General features: G+C 45.7%; 1 protein-coding gene across 1 annotated transcript in view; it reads right to left on the bottom strand.

Moving 5' to 3' along the window:
- The window catches only part of NT5DC1 (5'-nucleotidase domain containing 1), a 1,710,051-nt gene that overhangs the window by 444,007 nt on the left and 1,247,238 nt on the right, over positions 1–18,806 (bottom strand). Inside the window, exon 9 of the mRNA XM_069607866.1 lies at positions 1,428–1,546. Within this exon, the coding sequence (XP_069463967.1) occupies positions 1,428–1,546 (119 nt within the window). The remainder of the gene's footprint in view (positions 1–1,427; positions 1,547–18,806) is intronic.

Below are 18,806 nucleotides of genomic sequence, written 5' to 3'. Positions count from 1 at the left end.
GTCTGGGGCTGAGGATCACACTATCTACAACTTGCTCTTACTAACTACTCTCCCTCTAGATCTTTCCATTCCTCCAGTACCAACTCCCTGTGCGTCAAGTGCTTCGCTAAACAGAAGGCTGGTGGCTGATCTCTTTCCTCAGCTGGCTCCCTCCTATCGAACAGGCCCCCCTTCCACTTCATCTTGAGCCGGATCTCCTCAAATTCAGGAAGCTCCTCAAGACTTTCCTTTTCCCCTCCTTCCCTTCTTCCCTCCTCTGCTAATCACACAGTTGCTGGTATTGGTGACCAGGGCCCTTATGTGTCCATCTCGGCCCTGGCCTCCGTCACCCAATCACCTTCAGCCTCCACCGCTCCCAGCACTTTCCTTGTCACCCACTGGCCTATGCCATTGTATGCCTGCACTTGCCATTTTATTTGCAGCTGACCTCGCCGTAGCACTTCCTCCATTAGGCACTTACATCTGCTGTTCACTCACGGGCATGGACACTCCTAGCACTTACCTGCCACTCCCTCCTCCCCTTTCCTCTCTCTGCACTTGCACACTCTGAATGCTCACAAAGCCTAGTAGGACTGTCTTTATTCCTTCTGTGTTTTAGTTGTTTTCAATCCCATGTTCCCTCCCTGTTGCCCTGCGGGCGCTTTGAAACACAATGTACTTGCTGGCTGTATAAGCACCTTACAAATACACAATAAATAAATGTATGGGTAGCGCAACAAAGTTCAGTGGCCACAAGGCAACATGTTTGGTGCTATATAAGAGCACACATTCAAATAAATACCCCTTGTTGAGAATATATGTTGCACAGTAACCTATGTTACTATGATACGGTCATGTAATCCATTTGACTACATGTATTAGCATACTTCAGAGCACTCTGACATACAGTAAGCTTTACAAGAGTCAATAGCTAAGTGATATTGCTTTTATTTTACTTACCTATGTACATAATGGTATATAGCGACTTGGTTGGATACTTAGCCCCACGGTAGCTTTTTTCATAAATATAGTTCCAAACGATACATGAAATCCACAAAAACAAATAAAACCAGTCTCATAATTTAGGTAATAAAACAGTATTTAAAACGAAACCAGGTGGAATATAATCTGAGCGCCATTGTAGAGTTATTGACCAAGATGCAAGTCAATAACAGTAGTTCGTTGTCAAGTTACTTGGGAATTAACACAGCCAAGGGTGCATCATAAGGAGGATAAAGGGCAATAGCTAGCATCATTGACAGGTGCCAGAGTCCATAGTACCGGAATAGCACATGACAACACCCACAATCTCCCCCAGCCGCCCGTCCACTCACGGCAAGTAAGTGCAGACTCCATTCCGAGCAACCTGACTGAACGTGACATTTCGTGTGAGCATCGGGCACTAACTTACCCTCAGATGCAGAGTGCATGCACTGATTATGCCATACCTTGGGCTCGGGCTTGCCGGTCATTTTTTTTAAAAGGTCACAAAGGTGGGTCCGGTTTCCCTGGGAGTACCAGCCAGGCTTCTCCAATGACTGCAGTACCTCATGCTCTTCGTCTTTGTCTGAAATTACAAAACCAGGAGTCAGTACCATTTTTGTATGCGTTCTTGATTTTCAAGCAATTTGTTGCTCCTTCCATCAGTTCCTTGCACTAAAATCCTGTTAAAAACCAGCACTGGCAAAGCCAATAGTTTGGTTTGTATATAGTTATTAGACAGACATTTACCAGGCACTGACATCACATACCCGGTTGCTCGCACCATTTGTTGTCATCCTATGGCATACTATGATTATTGCAGTGCTTGCCAAATGTCTATCCCATGCCTACACAAAAGCCAAAACAATGCTCATTTTCATGACGCAATAGAACTTGATGGAGCACTGAAGCCGATTTGAGGAATAACGATCTGATTTTTTGGCAGATTCCCTTGTGTCTGACTGAAAAATATCAACATATGCAGCAAATTTGACAACACTGATTGATTTACAAAAAATGCTAACTCCTCCAAAGCGAGTTTTTCAGCCAATCATACGATCATGGATTGCAGACAGAATAGATTCTTCCTGCAATCCCCATGTTTGTCTTCCTTCAGCAGTGCTGCAAAAATACAGCTTTTACAGTAATATTTGAATTCTAGAAACACCACAACCTGCTTGGAGTAAAAGAACTACAATTTTGGCAGTACCAAAATGTTGCTAACTGAAATACAAATCATTTTTTAAGGAATTTGATAGCTGACATAGATCCCAACATCTCCATTTCAAAACTGGAGCAGGCGGGCATGAAATGCTGAGAACCAAAAATGTTGCAAAAATAAAGCACTGGTGATGTTGGTAAACGTCATAAATGACCAGGAATTATGATAGCAAGGCTACGCCATTTTACGAAAGGTTTGTAAAACTGCACAAGTTTAAGGACAGCCTCAAAATCGAGGCCATGAGTCTTGGCCACAGGACACACACCTTTCCAATGTAGAAATCATTAGAGGAAAGTGACTATGCACTACCTTTGCTGATTAAATATAAGAAACAAGAACAACTGATTATATTCCAAATTTAGAAATTGAAAGGTAAAAACCAGGTGTGTGGCATGTACAGCATTTACAAAAGTGCTATAGTTTTGCTCTATTTTTGCCCCTGGTAAAAATGTTTATATAATAAAATATTCCTAAAATATCTTGCATCCTTCCATGCTTTGCAAGCAGCAAATATGGTGCAAAAAGGATTTACACAATGTTTTTTAGTACAAACTTTACATAATACTAGCTGATATGGAATTGTACGATCGGACTGAAAAAATAGGTCAGACTGTACAAAAAGTCCAAAAAATGCTGCCACCAACTGTTCGAACCTTTGGTGGTAGCATTGTTGGTAAGTATAAAAAAAAAAGACTGCGGGGCTATCCCCCGCAACTCCCCACTCACTATAATGTGTGGTATAGTGAGCGGGGTGTTGCAGGGGACACCTCTGCAGCACACCTGAAAAATAAAATAAAACATGTTTTTAAAACGGGGGCTGTGGGGATGTCCCCCGCAACACCCCGCTCACTATACTGTGTGGTATAGTGAGCGGGGGACAAACCTGCACCTCCCGCAAAAAAAAAGAAAAAAAAGAAAAAAGAAAAGGACCATGTGCCGCCGGTTCCCCATCACGGAAGTGAAAGGGAACTGGCGCTGCAGGGAGTTAGCGTGTAAAAAAGGTTAGTAGGGTTTATGTTGGGGTGTGGGTGAGGGGGTGGTGAGGGTGTGGGAGTTTTGTGAGTGTGGGTGGGGGTGTGGGTATGTATGGGTTTTGAATGCGTGTTCGCATGGGAAATGTGCAAACCTTTTGTGGTTTGCACATTTCTCAGGCAAACTTTTCCGTCACTGACTTTTCCGCGACGGAAAAATCACACAGATCTGCTGATATACCCAGTGTTGCCTGGGATTTCATTTTCTCATAAGTACTATTTGTTGGACATACCTTAAGATAGCTTTACGCTTTTCAAAAAGGCTCCATAAGAAGGGTCAAAAGAAAAATGCACTAAATTTCGATTATTTGATATTTTAAAAATGTTTTCATATAAAGATTACACAACACAATGTTTTGTTCTTCTTAAAAACTCATTCTGAAACGTATAACTGTACGTGAGAACAACATGGAGGTTCCTGAGCAGCATGATGTGTGACATGATGCCGACGGGGCCAACAACTATGGACGTAAAGTTTAATATTACCAAAGTAAATGTTAATTGTAAGGCTTGTTTGTAAAGAAAGATTTTGTTTTGCCAGTTGGGGCAAAGAAATACAACTGATTCAGGGAACCCACTCTAGAACACGCGACATATAACTGACCGCAGGAGAAACATGGGGATTCCAAGTTGGTACGAGTGCACTTGATTGACTGGCCCTGTGCCTTGTTGATCGTGATACCGAATCATGACTGGGAACTGTAGGTGCTTGAAACTGAACGGCATGTCTGTTGGAATGAGTGGAATGCAGGGGATGAATACATCTTTTCCTTTACCCTTCCCGGTCAACACTGTTGCTTACATTTTTGACACACAGCCTTGTGCTATTACACACCCTTGGTCGATCGAGGTTGCGAAGCAGCATGATGGGTGACCCAACTTTCAGTCTAAGGTGATGTGGCGGCATTCCGGGGGGTCAGCGAGTTGAGGAATTCTGTTGGATAATTTACGGCTTCATTTGCATCCACCACCGTATCGATTGAGGTGTACTCAGTAACCGTGCCCAGAAGCATAGCATGAATCCGCTTATTAATTTCATTGACAGAATAATTTTTAGTAGCAAGGATGGCTTGTTCACACAGCCACTCGTGAAATAACATTTCAGCACTATTCGTAAGAAAGTCACAGAAATGCTTGTCCCTCCTCTTTGTATAGCACAAATATGGAAACTTCTGCAATGCTACCAACCTTCACCTCCCCTATCCAGTCCATTTGCCTCCCATACGCCTTAAGACGTCACTAACCAATTCCCCTCAAATCTGGCAGACCAACAGGTGTACCTATAGGCTAAACCCCCTCTTTGGGGACTCCAAGTATTGGCAATGCCCAAAAGATGTTTTCCAAGTCTTCAGGGTTACTACTGCCTTCTTCCAGGAAGCTTGTTCTGCCTTCTCCTAGGTGGGCAGTGCCTCCCCAGTTATCCCTGGTATCAAGGGAGAAGTGTGCCACACATATGCTTTCATTGGGATGCTCCTCCCGTCTGACATTTCCTTAGTCTTTTTTATAAACTTGAGTTCAGAAAGGTTCTTTCAAGACACTTTGATTGGTTATTCTCATAATCCATAATACCTTCTCAGTATTTTTTAACTCTTTTGGAATTCCAAATTGTCCTCACTACCTTATTATTGTAATCACCTGCTAGAACAGTCAGGAAAATTACAATTTAAAAAATCTAACAGTCTCACTTGCATTCAGCCCCATCTTGGATTTCACCAATTCATATTGCACAGGTATGCATCTTTCCATTGGATCGCTGGTCCGCTGAGTGTCCATGCGTGAATTGCGCAAGGAAGCTCAGGTCTTCGGATCATTCAGTGGTTTTGTTATTAGAGAGAGAGTAAGAAGCATTAATTTCTTCTGTGGTTGTATATAGTTCTGAGGTGTGGCTCTGAGAGTTCTGCACTTCTATACAACTTAGCGTTTCCACTCCTGCATTGGGTTATAGTTGGTATCAGGCATTCTGGTAGTTTAAGCCCAGATAATGAGCTATAAAGTTATTAGCCTCAATAAAAAATACTCTTAAAGTCTCTTCCTTGGTCATGGTTCACTGATTCCATTTCAGCAGCTTATCCAATTCCTTGCCATTTAACCTGATTGTTTGACCTTCAGCAGTGTCCATGCCGGAAGGGCTTCTTAGAGAAAGTGTCTTGAGAGTCTCGCGGAGCAAAGCAAGCTGTCAGGATCCCTCCAATTCACCCCCTGGATGGCACATTGGGTAGCAACCAAACGTACCTAGACTTTGGGGGCTCGCCTCCCCCACACAGAAATATGGGAAGTTCAGACAAAACACAAGAGTAGGCTATTTGTGAATGCACATGCTTGATGCCCATAGAAAAAGGACTTCAAGCGCATGTACATGGCCCTGGTCATATTATCGGATTGATATGCATAGCAGCAGCTTTGAAAGCAAAACACAGTGTTTTTAATACTATGGTCATGCCTTATCATCCACAGAACATTTAAAGCTCTATCTAAGTTTGCAGATAGTCCTCCTGCTGTCAGCAGAGAAGATAACGAAGCATCCTCGGGAATCAATCATTAAAATATAATATCAATACTCTGGTTTTGTAAAACAGACAATATTTTAATCAACTTTAATAAAGTGCAATCTTGTCTAGAGACCATGCTTTGTGCTACCTTATGAACAAAACTAACGAATAGAAAAGAATATCTGTCATGTACAAATATATAAATATGTATGTATATGGATGATATAGAAAAGGTTACTCATCATAGGGGCTACTGTACTCCTAGTCCATAGTACCCTTTCCTCCCTAATTGTAGGGCATTCCTGCATATGGGGATTGCCTGGAACATTTTTTATGCAGTACCAAAACTCATTGCCCTTCTTTAGTTTTTATGTGAAGCTGGGCCCATGCACGGCCACTGCCCACCTCCCAAGGCTCTGCGCCTCAGTCATTTGCCTGGTCGGTACCAGACTGAAGGCTATGTTATTTATGAGGGGAAGGTGGTCAGGCCTATGGAGGAAAAGGGACTGTGGACTAGGAGTACAGTAGCCACTACAGTGGGTACGTTTTTCAAATTCATACGTACGGTCCCTTTGTCCCCATTTTTGTTGACAATTCATAAATATGGACATAATAATGGGAAGATGACCCTTGTGCTAATTTAGCTGAACACGTTTTTAAGGAACAAGTGTCTGAACTGAGCATTGACCCTAGAGCTCCCTCCCATCTAGGCAGTACTGCCCACTGGAGGCAGAGGGAGGAACCCAGATCGCGGAATTGGCAATCAAGCCCCAGGAGACGTATCGCTGAAAGGCAACCAAAGACGCTTTTGTCCTCACCAGATGGGCATTATGCAACTTAGGAGACAAGAGTCTCAAAATAGGTGAAAACCCACCTCAGAATAGGAGACTATCCACCTTCCACCTTACAATGGAAGACTTAAATGCCACCGTGCCTTTGTTAGGACCTCTAGGGGTAACAAAAAGTCTTTCCAACGGCCTGAAATCCAACACCCACTACTTTCTGGCAAAAAATATCGATGGATTCTTTGGTTGAGTTACCAGAATCCGAAGGCTTGTTAAAGTCATCCTGGTGGCTGTAGATTCCCTTCCAAACTTGGAACATTATGAAAAATTAAAGAAGCTGTCCGATGCACTAACATTCTAGATATAGAGTCATTGGCCCTCATTACAACCCCGGCGCTAAACCATGGCGCTATTAGCACCATGGTTGGTGCCGGTGTTGTAACGAGTCCGCCATGGTGGAATGGGGAAATACCGCCCCATTCCAAGGTTGGCGGGCGGTATTTCCCCATTTCACCATGGCCCTTCCCCATTCCCATTCCCATTTTCGCCCCATAGGGCTCAATGGGACTGGGGAAGGCACTAAGTACGGTACCGCAAATTGCGGTACCGTAAATAGCACCGAGGTCCCTTTGCGGCACCCTACTTTAACGGCTGGTAAAACCAGCCGTTAAGGTCGGGTCCCGCAAAGGGACCTCGTAATCAGGCGTTAAGGGTTTAACGGCGCCGACACCTTTTACGGCGCCGTTAAACCCTTAACGCCAGGGTCGTAAATGACCCCCATTGTACACAAACATCCATCAAGATCAAGGATTAACAGTACTTAGACAAGCCGTAAGCACCAGAGGTATAACACATAATGTTTCAACCGATTTCATAATAGATCTGGAGGATGTTTGCCTCAAACGTAACTTCTTTATTTTCAAGAATGGACTTTTCCAACAGATAAAAGGGACATCTGTGGGGTGTGAGGGAGGCATGCTATCACAAGCAGACACTGACACAAGAGCTGCAAGTTTCAAAACCTTTATTGATGGTTTAAAAGGGGTTGGCCCTGTAACTAAGATGGGAGTATTTTCGACCATCAAACGAAAGGAAAATACAGAACAAAATAAAATGGCCTATACTAATAAACCTAATCCTGTCTGCTTGCTAATTCAATAAATGTGTAAAGGGAATGTGTAATGCAAAAAACTAAAAACAGTGTTCAAAAGAAATGTTATTCTGGCTGAGTAAACTCCCTTCTTCACGTTTTGCAGCACAGGGTAAGGTGTCACACTTGAAACTTGTGACACACTCTGGCTTCGGACACAAGGATGCAGTTTGTTTCGTTGACCAGGGCCCACTTGGCCTTCTACGAAAAAGTCCCTGGTTTACCTGCTGAAACTCTCACTCCAGCCCAGGTCACCTGTAAGCGTATCATAAAGTTCAACAAAGTTTGTTTCCTTCTGGTTAGCCCAATTCAGTACGGGTTTCTCTTCGCCGGGCTCAAACCTTTCAATCACAATTTGTGGGATTCCCTTCCCAGAGTTTCAATCACACTTTCATAGGCATCCCTCCGTCGGGCTCGAGCCTTCTTTCACTTTCCTTCCGCTGTCGAAGACTTTAGAAACGGCAAGGCTTGTGCTCTTACCTCGGCATGACCACTTTGACCTTCTTTCCTCAAATGTTATTTTTTCTCTCCTATACCAAGGTCTCTTGCTAAATGTAATTTAGAGCACAGTACTTATTTCAAAATTCAAAGATATCTCTTATATCCAGGTTTCCCTCTGCTGAGATCAAAGCTAACAGTTACAAAACATTTCTCACATCCAGGTTTCCCTCTGCCGGGATCAAACCTAACAGTTCCAAGACATTTCTCACATCTATGTTTCCCCCTGCCAGAATCAATCCTAATAGTTCAAAGATGGTTATCAAATCCAGTTTTCCCTCTGCCGGGATCAAACCTAACAACAGTTTAAATCTTGCATCACAGTTTCTTTCTCTTCCTGCCGCTTCTATGGCATCAGACATTTCACAGAGACTTTTGATTGGGCAATCCTCTTTCGCCGGACTACTCGGTTACTTTGTATCTTTAATTTACAGTTCACATGCACAACCTTCATTTGTTATATACTGTTGCCATCAAGCTTCATTGAACACAGACCGGACTTTCATTGCTTTCATCAGCTCACCGGCTGTGTTAATTAATTTTTGTCTTTTGTGGCTTAGATCCTGAAGTCAAGGCTGACACCACAATGGCTTCTGCACCTCCTCAACTCTGCTGTTCACCCGGGAGGGTGGCTGGTATCCTTGAAACACAAAAGAAGTTTGTCTCTTCTCTCCAGCTGGGCTTCCTTGCGCAACCATCAAGGACCTTCAGAGGTAACGATCTCTCATTGTGGTGTCCAAGGTTTCTCTGTACATTGCCTCAGTCCCTCAGCCTGTCGCTCTGCTCCGCCTGGTTCGCTGCTGCCCTGGAAGAACTGCTTCTTCTCGTGCATCGCCTTGCTTAGAGTGTATCTCAGTGTTCCACCTTTTAACCATGTGGGGAGAGCTAATAGGTATCAGGTGTTTGTAATTAAAATCAAGTGCATGACCCTGATCTTATTACTGGGACATGTCCAATGTATTGCATGGGTGGTACTCCTTTCAGCCTCAGATCTCCTCTTCCTCGGCTCAGCCTTTGTGTAGAAAGGGGGGGGATCTGAGAAGTTGGAATTGTCCCATAAAATAGGAGGGGAGAGGGGTATTTGGAAAGGGGGGATACTATGTCTCGCCATCAGGTGCTCCACCCCTACCCCCCCAAGGACCCCTCACCCAGGTTATCCTCCCGCACTTATACACCACCATGGTCTGGATACAAAGGCGATGGTCGTGCCCTGACCCCCGGGGTCTAGGCAGTGAAACACCCTCTGGTTTTTCACAGGGGGCAGAATTTGCCCCCAGCTTAGCCAACATATTTGTTAACGATTTTGAAACTAAATGCATTTGTACCCTCATTAACCCCTTCTGTGCCTTTATCAAAGTATATAAAAGGTACATCGATAATGTCCTCATTATATGGACAGGGAACCACACTCAATTGAAGGCTTTCGTCGTGTGGATCAATACTTTAGACACCAACTTAAAGATTATGCAGTTGGAGAGCCCAACTACCATCCCTTATTTGGATCTCATCATGGAGCTAGCGGTTACCCTGTACTGCAAACCGACAGATAGGAATACTATCCTTCATCAACTTAGTCAACATCCCACGAGTCTAAAGTCTAATATCCCCTTCAGTCAATATTTAAGAGCCAGACGCAACTGTACCAGCTTGGAAGATTTTCAACCTGAAGCTGCAATCATTACCGAACGGATGACAAAACGGGGTTACTCGAGGCACACTCTTAAACAAGCTTAAAAAAGGGCCCGGTACTCCAACTGGGAAACGGTATTAGATACAAAAAAAAATACAGCAAACCAAAGAACTACATGTGCTATCACCTACGGACCCAATAGCAACAAAATGTGCAACCTCATTCTTAATAACTGGAGGATATTACAAGTGTGTGGACCTCATTACACGGAAGGCGGTGAACCACGGCGCTATTAGTGCCATGGTTCGTGCTGGTAAAATACCGGCACCGCCTTGGTGGAAAGGGGAATTACTGCCCCATTCCAAGGTTGGCGGGGCGGTAATTCCCCCTCCCACCATTGCCCTTCCCCATTCCCATTTTTGCCCCATAGGGCTCTATGGGAATGGGGAAGGCGCTAATTACGGTACCGCAAATTGCGGTACCGTAATTAGCTCCACTGGTCCCTTTACGGATTGGTTTTTAACGCCTGCAAAAAGCAGGCGTTCAATTCCCCAACCCGCAAAGGGACCTCGTAGTAAGGCAGAAAGGATTTACCGGTACCGGTAAAATACCGGTACCGGTAAACCCTTACCGCCTACCGTGTAATGAGGCCCTATGTATGTGACCTTCCAAAACCTTTATTTGCATTCAAGAAAGGGAACAATATAAGCCAATCATTAGTACATGCAGTGAGACAAGGAGAAACTGCCACTATGGAACTAAGGAGACCTTTGAAATTGCAACCCCTCATAGGCCACTACCGATGCGGGAAGTGCATGACCTACCAATAGACTATGAAGATCAAAGAATTTCAACATAATGACAGCACATGGAGCTTAAAAGGCCATACCAATTGCAACAGTAGTAATGCAGTGTATGTAATTCAATGCCCATGTAAATTCATTTACATAGGTAAAACGGAACGTCCAGTACATTTTAGTATCAATGAACATCAATCCAGGATCTGCAAAGGGAATGGGCAAGCACCACTAGTCTCTCTTTTTTGGAAAAGCAACATCAAGTAGAGGACCTCCGGTGGTTTGTTATTGAACAAGTCAAAAAAAGTCAAAGCACATACTAATGTTCAAGCAGCACTAGCTAAGTGCGCACAATTTTGGATATCGACTCTGAGATCATATTTGAACAGCCCAAACAAAAATGAAGCTTGGTCACCAGTACTTTAATGGAGGTACATTTAGCACCCCTTAGCATATAGCGTAGCACAACATAAGATCCAATTTAGCACATAGGTTTATTCGGCCACCTCCAACGGTTCCAGTCACATTGATTACAATAATACACAGCTTGTTGTAGATACGAGATAAATATACAACAAAGAGTATTGCACAGTGATTCATTTACGGATATTTCATCTCGTATTTAGATCACGTTTACATTTAAATACACCACGGGTATTGTATGACCCTTAGAATCTACAAAATGACAGCCCCATGTAATGGGTACTCATTTATTCACAAGCACTTATAGCATTTGCCACGTTAAGATGGCAGCCAACTTTCACAGTAATCCTGGGGAAACTACATAGTGGATCCACAGACAGAGATCAGCCCCATAAGCTATAGCTTAGATACAGACGAGGGGAAACAGGAACGAGTGACAGCAACTGGCAGGCATTGTGAAAACAGCATGCTGCAAAAGGTAAGCGGAAGAGCAGATTCCCCTATTCCCCGTGACTTAACATGCTGCGCTTTGTTGCAGCTGCATGCGAGCACCAGACGCAGCCTTTCTTCAAGATAATAGAGAGGGACGCCAGATTTCTCTTTATGACCGTTCAGAACGCTATCATTGACAACGACAGGTAAATCTAAACTTTATCTTTAACCGCTTTCCTAAAACAGAAGGTTATGCGCCGCACTAATCTTAACAACATCATTAGTTAAGTAATTGCAGGTTATTCATCCTGCAGGGTCCTTGGAATCAATTCTATCAGGAGAAAGTCAAATTCTCGCCAGCATGGCCACACCAGGATTAGCCCAGAGAGAGTTTGAGCATCCAAGGACCTACGAGGGTAGGTGAAGAAACATGTAACTCACTGTTTAGTGTAAGGAAGGCATGGTATCAACCAGTAAAGACAGGCACAAGTGATCACAGTTATTTTTAGGACTATTCAATCCCATTGTTGGATATTGTAGTGGGAGAGCGGAAGGGTATCTAACAATACCTGAGTTTTGAAAAACAATTCTTGTTGGTCAATTAGGATTTGAAGATGGGAGAACAAAGCCTCTTTTATGGTGCATATTCTATCAGACTCAAGGAGTTCAATAATCCTATTTTCTCCTTCTGGTTTTATGATGAATATTAGCACGGGTTTTCAATTTATATCAGTTGAATCATCTCCCACTCCTGACACTACATGTAAGGAAGGCATGGTATCAACCAGTGATGACAGACACCAGTGTTCACAGTTCAAGCGTGTTTATTGAACTTCAAATAGGTTGGTTGCGTGCCTATCTAAACCTAAATGTAAGGATGGGAACAAGCTACGATCACCAAATAATAAATAACGCAGTCCTAGTGGAGTCTCTGTCAAAATAAAGGGGTCTATACTAATAAACCTATTCCCAATCCTTACTTCTAAATCCAAATGGTGGGGAATACCAATGTATGCAAAAGGAAAGTTTTCACGAAAAGAATATATCTGGATGTCTTCACTTGCCCACATTTTCAGCACGGGCTAGGCGGCATGTGTGTGGTTTGCACACACTCTGGCTTCTTGGCGGCCACGAGGTAACAGTTACAAATATCTGCATCAGGGCCTTTGGCCAAAGTCTCTCTCCCAATGACAGTCTCTTATTTCAGAGGGCCTTATGTAACAAACAAAACACAAACGTTCCTTTCCTTTGGCAGGGTTTTCACATTCACAAGTTCACAACTGTTCTCCCTCGTTCAGGCTCAGACCATGGGTCCGCTTCATTCGAGCTGAGACCCTTTTTCTACAATGTTCACAATCAGTCTCCTTTGTTCAGGCTCAGACTATAGATCCCTCTCGTTCCGGTTCAGATCCCCTTGATATCGGAATCGAAGACTCAAATGTGCAATGGGTTTTGCTTAAACCGTTGCAGGACCACTTCGATTCACTTCACACAATTATTCTCATCAATCTTCTACTTTTGTTTCTCTTGGTGGGATAGCTTACAGAGTCTTTCGATTGAGCACTTTCACGGTGCTGGACCACTCTGTCAACGGTATCATATCTTTCCTTCTAAAGTTCAAACATTCATCAGCAGTTTAGTTTTATTTGCGTCTTTCATCAAACTTGTTTAACAATGTTTGTTCCAGCACTCGTTATACAATGTTGCTGCTTCCAACCTTGACTTCAACACAGACCGGTATTGAATCGGTCTCCCCAACTCACCGGCTGTGTTGATTTCTCTGTTGCTTCTTTGTTTGTGGAGCCAAGGACGATACCACACGTCTGCTGCTCCTCCTCGCCTTGGTCAGCTACACGGGAGGGCCCTTGGTATCTCCGACACACAATGCAAGATTCTTCAGTCTTATTTCCCGGCCTTACACTTTCTGCCTTGAAGGATTCTTGAAAGTAAATGCATCTTGCAAAAAAGGTCAAGGGTGCTTCCCTTCTTACGAACCCTCCTGGGTTTGTCATCTTTCTCCTCTCGTTCAGCTGCTGACTCGAAACTGCTGTACCTTCGTGTGCTTTGCCTCACTCAGAGTGTGCTCTCGTGCTCCGCCTTTTGTCCGTGTGGGGACATTAAATGGCAGTCAGGTGTAAGTGATTGTTAGTAATTGCCTGACCTTGCTGGACCATGACAATGGGACATCTCAGGTACACAGCTCGGGTGAGTCTGTTTTCTTCCAAAGTGGACTGTCTGTGTGAAAGTGTTTGTACAGAAAAACGGGGTTGGGGGGCAGAGCTTCCATATATCCTACCTGGTAGGATGGGGTAAACATGTTATCGGGAAGAGAGGGATACCGCATCTCACCATCAGGCGTCCCACTTCCACTCCCCGATGACCCCTCACCCAGCTGATGCTCCCGCACTGGTCAACCCCCAGGAACTGGATCCAAAAGTGATGGCTGTGTCTTGGCCACCTGGATGACAGATACCCGGGGACTAGCGGGTGAGACACCTTCTGGTTTCTCACATTAGCGGCCTTAGGCAACAGCCTTTACAACTAATTAGCCACAGTTGCATTAAATACTGGCGACCCAGTACTCAGTGTTTCCTTTGCATTCAAATTTAATTTCGTTTTAACATATGTACTGAGAGTAATTTCATTTTGTTCACTCCAGCCTTAAAATCAGAGACACTGTATATAACTATCACTGGAGAACAAGGATTCCAGCATGCTCACCAGAGTACAGCCTTACAGCAGTCTCTGAGCGTACAATGCCTTTCCTTATTACAACGTTTAACTTTACCTCAACCTTATTCACACAGTAGTCATTTTAACTTATGTGAGTCAATCTATGGTCACTTTATAAATACGTGTTCTCTCCACAGATTCCAACATATGATCCCAACTGTTTGGAACAAGACTTAGTATGGAAGAAACCCTTCCAGTCAGTCTAAGCAGAGCCTGGAATTCAGAAGTCCCTTCCAGACCTGAGAAGAGTACCTACGTTAACAGGAACTCTTGACAAGGTTCTAAAAATAAACACATGAGTCCAGCATCATTGCGTAAATAAGTGATTCAATTTTCCAGACATTTTGTCATCACTTGCCCAAATGTATGCTTTTTTGTATTTCAGTATAAAGGAAGTCTCGACCTGATGAAAACGAAAACCTTATCGAAACTAGTGCACGTTCAGATTAAGACATCAGCTCAAACTGAACGCAGACAGCTATATCATGATTAATTTAGCTAGTAGGCACCTTGTACTTAATATAGGCACTCAGCACTTTATTATTGAATTTAATTGAAATGTATTTGTACCGCGCTCCATTGACCCTAATGCTTAAGGGCGACGACATACAGACAAATACAAAATCACATTGACACAAAACCATATACGAAGCGACATACAAACAAATAAAACATTTTCAAAGGGACAAGGCCTTAATCAAAGTCACTACTATAACCAAAAACTTGCGAAGAAAAAGAAAACAGATCAGTTCACAACAATTCTTAAATTAGTAGGTGAGGATGAGTCTTGTAATTTTACAACCCTGTTCAGGAACGTGGGGAGATTGCTAAGCCCACAGCCTATAATGATACACTCAGTGTTGTGAATGGAGCACCAATTGTCAATCGTAATTCTGCGCAGTCTTTCAAGTCCTTGGTTCTAACACAACTGGGCCCCATTTTTTTATTGAGCCAGGCTAACATTTTATTCTTCAAAGATTCACTGGATTCCGGATGACTCAGCTTGGCAATGTTGGCAATAATCACGTTTCTGGAGTCCAAAACAAAACTCTGTAAATCTGGGTCCAAAATCCTAGCCATAGTTCCTTTTCTTTGTTGAATATCCTTAGGACAGAAGGGGCCAGTAGAACAGCTAATTTAGAAGGGAGCAGAGAACCTTTTGATAAAAACTCACTCACTGGGCTAAGAGCAGGGAGAGCTGCCCCTGCCTGCATGGCCGACCCTAGTTCAAGAGTCTCTATGGGATCTGTTTGACAGCCTGATTGGGACCTCTTCTGAGCGGAGGTTTGAGAAGCCTTTTCCATTCTCTCAGGTACCTCTTGACTAGTCTTCTGGAAAGTTGACTGAGATGAAGAATGAGTTTTTGAAACCAATGTGGCCATCCATGACTGAAATTCCACAAAATTAGCACATGCTGCAAGGTCCCGCAGCATCAGATTTTTACGAATTCGCCAGTTTTCTGGTGTCTTGGGGTCTACCAGGATCCGATCCATTCTTTCTACCATTTCTTCTCCTCCATATTCCCTTTTACCGCTTAGCTGTACGAGCTGGATTTGGGCACCGACAGGAATATTTACTTCTCGTAAAAACCTCAGTTATCCCTTGGTTGGTCATATAAGAATCTGGTACCTTTGGCAGTGATTGCAGGGAGAAAGTGGGCAAACAACACTCTTAAGGTCTGTTTTAATTGACAGGAGATTGGTGAGCAGAAGCTGCTCCTTCTGAAATGTTTGCCTCCTTTTGGCACTCATTGCCAACATTTCAGATAAGCCTCTGCCACTCCTGTGGCTACCCAGGGTGGGTGATTGTGGGGAGAAATCAACCCTACCCATAACATCATGATGTATACAGGGAGTCCTTGCCCTGGGCCCAGAGGTGTTTTCAGGGGTAGTGGGCAAATCTGTGCCCTTATCCCAGCTAGGCATGGTATGCGACATAATACCAGAAAACAGATAGAAAACAGGATAAAATAATAAAGGGCGCTTAACACCCGTAATTGCACTTAACTCGTCCAGCCACTAACCACCACGCTATGTGAAAGGATACCGAAAGGCAACAAGAGGCTCCCAAGGCTCGCTCTAAAAATGATCATAGGGACCTAGGGCAAAGGCAAGCCCCCTAAGTATGGGTCGCAGAACTCCAGTGACCCAAGCGGTCATACAGGTCTCTAACACCGGCGCTAATAATAAAGCCCATGTAGAAAAAAGAGAGAGAAGAGAGAGAGAGAAAAAAAGAGAGAGGGGTGAGGCGCGCACTGCAATTCCTGGTCAGTAAACTACCTGAAAAAAGAAAAAGAATAAATGGGCTAAATTCCAAAGTGTCCAATTCACTGGGTTAGATCCCAATTGTTGCAAAAATGTTCACAGGGTTAGATCCCAATTGTTGCAAAAATATTCACAGGGTTAAATCCCTTACTGCATTGTTACTGCTGTTCTCCTCCTTCAAATATTCACAGGGCTGGATCCGTAATGCTGCATTTGGGCTGCTGTTCTCCTCCTCCTAGCGCTTTCATGTCCCAACACTCTTCAGGGAGGCTGTGTTGGCTTTCACTTCAGGTGAATCCAATTAAATTGCTAATGCAGTCTCTAAGAATTATGGGAGCTGTAGTGAAATCATTATTTCATTTCAGGTGACCAAGGAAAGACTCCCCTCGAGGAGCACACATCTTACCCTTAGCAGGGGGAGTGGGGAAACCATAACTATGATTCTCCACTGTAGGGAAAAATGTCCCGGTGCTGCATCCTCTGGAGTCCGGTTCGCCACAAATTACATGTAAAAAAAGAGGGGTGAGGCACGCAGTCCAATTCCTGGCCAATATGCTACCCGAAAAAAGAAAAAGAATAGCAGGGTAATTCATAGAATTCAGCGCACAAGTGGCGCACGCGGCTGGCGCACAGTGTGCGCGTGCGACTTTCTGTGCCAGCCGCGTGCGCTAAAATCCATTTCCGCGCACAGCGTATTCATGGATTTTAGCCTCCAAAACCAGCCGTGATGCAGAGTGGCGCAGCAACCCTGCAGCAGCGCCAGTTACGCCCCCAACCCCTCCCCGTGCGCCATGCACAAATCCCGTACATGGTGCACAGGCCACGAACCACGAAAACGCCAATAAAACTCCCTGCGCACCCCTCCGAATACATGTACACCCCGGCGCGGGGAGTTTCCCACGCGATTGGCCCTGTGCGAGCGGGGTACTTGTGTTACTGGGGTGTGCGTGAACTTTCACAGGCGATTGTCCCTGTGCGAGCGGGGTACGTGTATTACTGGGGTGCGCGGGAACTTTCACACGCGATTGGACCTGTGCGAGCGGGGTACCTGTGTTACTGGGGTGCACGGGTACTTTCACACGCGATTGGCCCTGTGCGAGCGGGGTACGTGTGTTACTGGGGTGCACGGGAACATTCACACGCAATTGGCCCTGTGCGAGTGGGGTACGTGTGTTACTGGGGTGCGCAGGTACTTTCACACGCGATTGGCCCTGTGCGAGCGGGGTACGTGTGTTACTGTGGTGCGCGGGTACTTTCACACGCGATTGGCCCTGTGTGAGCGGGGTACGTGTGTTACTGGGGTGCGCGGGTACTTTCACAGACGATTGGCCCTGTGCGAGCGGGGTACATGTGTTACTGGGGTGCGCGGGAACTTTCACACGCGATTGGCCCTGTGCGAGCGGGGTACATGTGTTACTGGGGTGCGCGGGAACTGTCACACGCGAATTTGCTGTCAGAGCGAGTTACGTGTATCCAGTATGGTGCACAGGGATTCCTACGCGTGAATTGGCAGTGTGGGTCCTCCCAGGTGTCCCCTCTACCCCCTCGATGGCCCCTGCAGGCAGCCCACACCACAGTGGACTACCCTGCACCCCACGTCCACCATGGCCATGGCCCCCAGCCAGGCCACGTGTCACATTGCACTAGTGATAACCAACTCATGTCCCCCAGCACCCCCACCCCCCAGCAGTGAGGGGCACCTGTCAGCAGGCCCCCACTCATGTCCCCCAACACCCCCACCCCCAGCAGTGAGGGGCACCTGCCAGCAGGCCCCCACACATGTCCCACTCATGTCCCCCAGCACCCCCACGCCCCAGCAGTGAGGGGCACCTGCCAGCAGGCATCCAGTCATGTCCCCCAGCACCCCGACCCCCCAGCAGTGAGGGGCACCTGCCAGAAGGCCCCCACTCATGTCCCCCAGCACCCCCACCCCACAGCAGTGAGGGGCACCTGCCAGCAGGCCCCCACTCATGTCCCACTCATGTCCTCCAGCACCCCCACCCCCCAGCAGTGAGGGGCACCTGCCAGCAGGCCCCCACTCAAGTCCCACTCATGTCCTCCAGCACCCCCACCCCCCAGCAGTGAGGGTCACCTGCCAGCAGGCCCCCACTCATGTCCCACTCATGTCCCCCAGCACCTCCACCCCCTAGCAGTGAGGGGCACCTGCCAGCAGGCCCCCACTCATGTCCCCCAACACCCCCACCCCCAGCAGTGAGGGGCACCTGCCAGCAGGCCCCCACACATGTCCCACTCATGTCCCCCAGCACCCCCACGCCCCAGCAGTGAGGGGCACCTGCCAGCAGGCCCCCACTCATGTCCCACAGCACCCCCACCCCCCAGCAGTGAGGGTCACCTGCCAGCAGGCCCCCACTCATGTCCCCCAGCACTCCCA

The sequence above is a fragment of the Ambystoma mexicanum genome, chromosome 4q, assembly GCF_040938575.1.
Source record: "Ambystoma mexicanum isolate Mex_15411 chromosome 4q, UKY_AmexF1_1, whole genome shotgun sequence".
Lineage (NCBI taxonomy): Eukaryota > Metazoa > Chordata > Amphibia > Caudata > Ambystomatidae > Ambystoma > Ambystoma mexicanum.
Note: the sequence above shows the minus strand (reverse complement) of the source record. Positions and strands in the feature narration are given on the sequence as shown.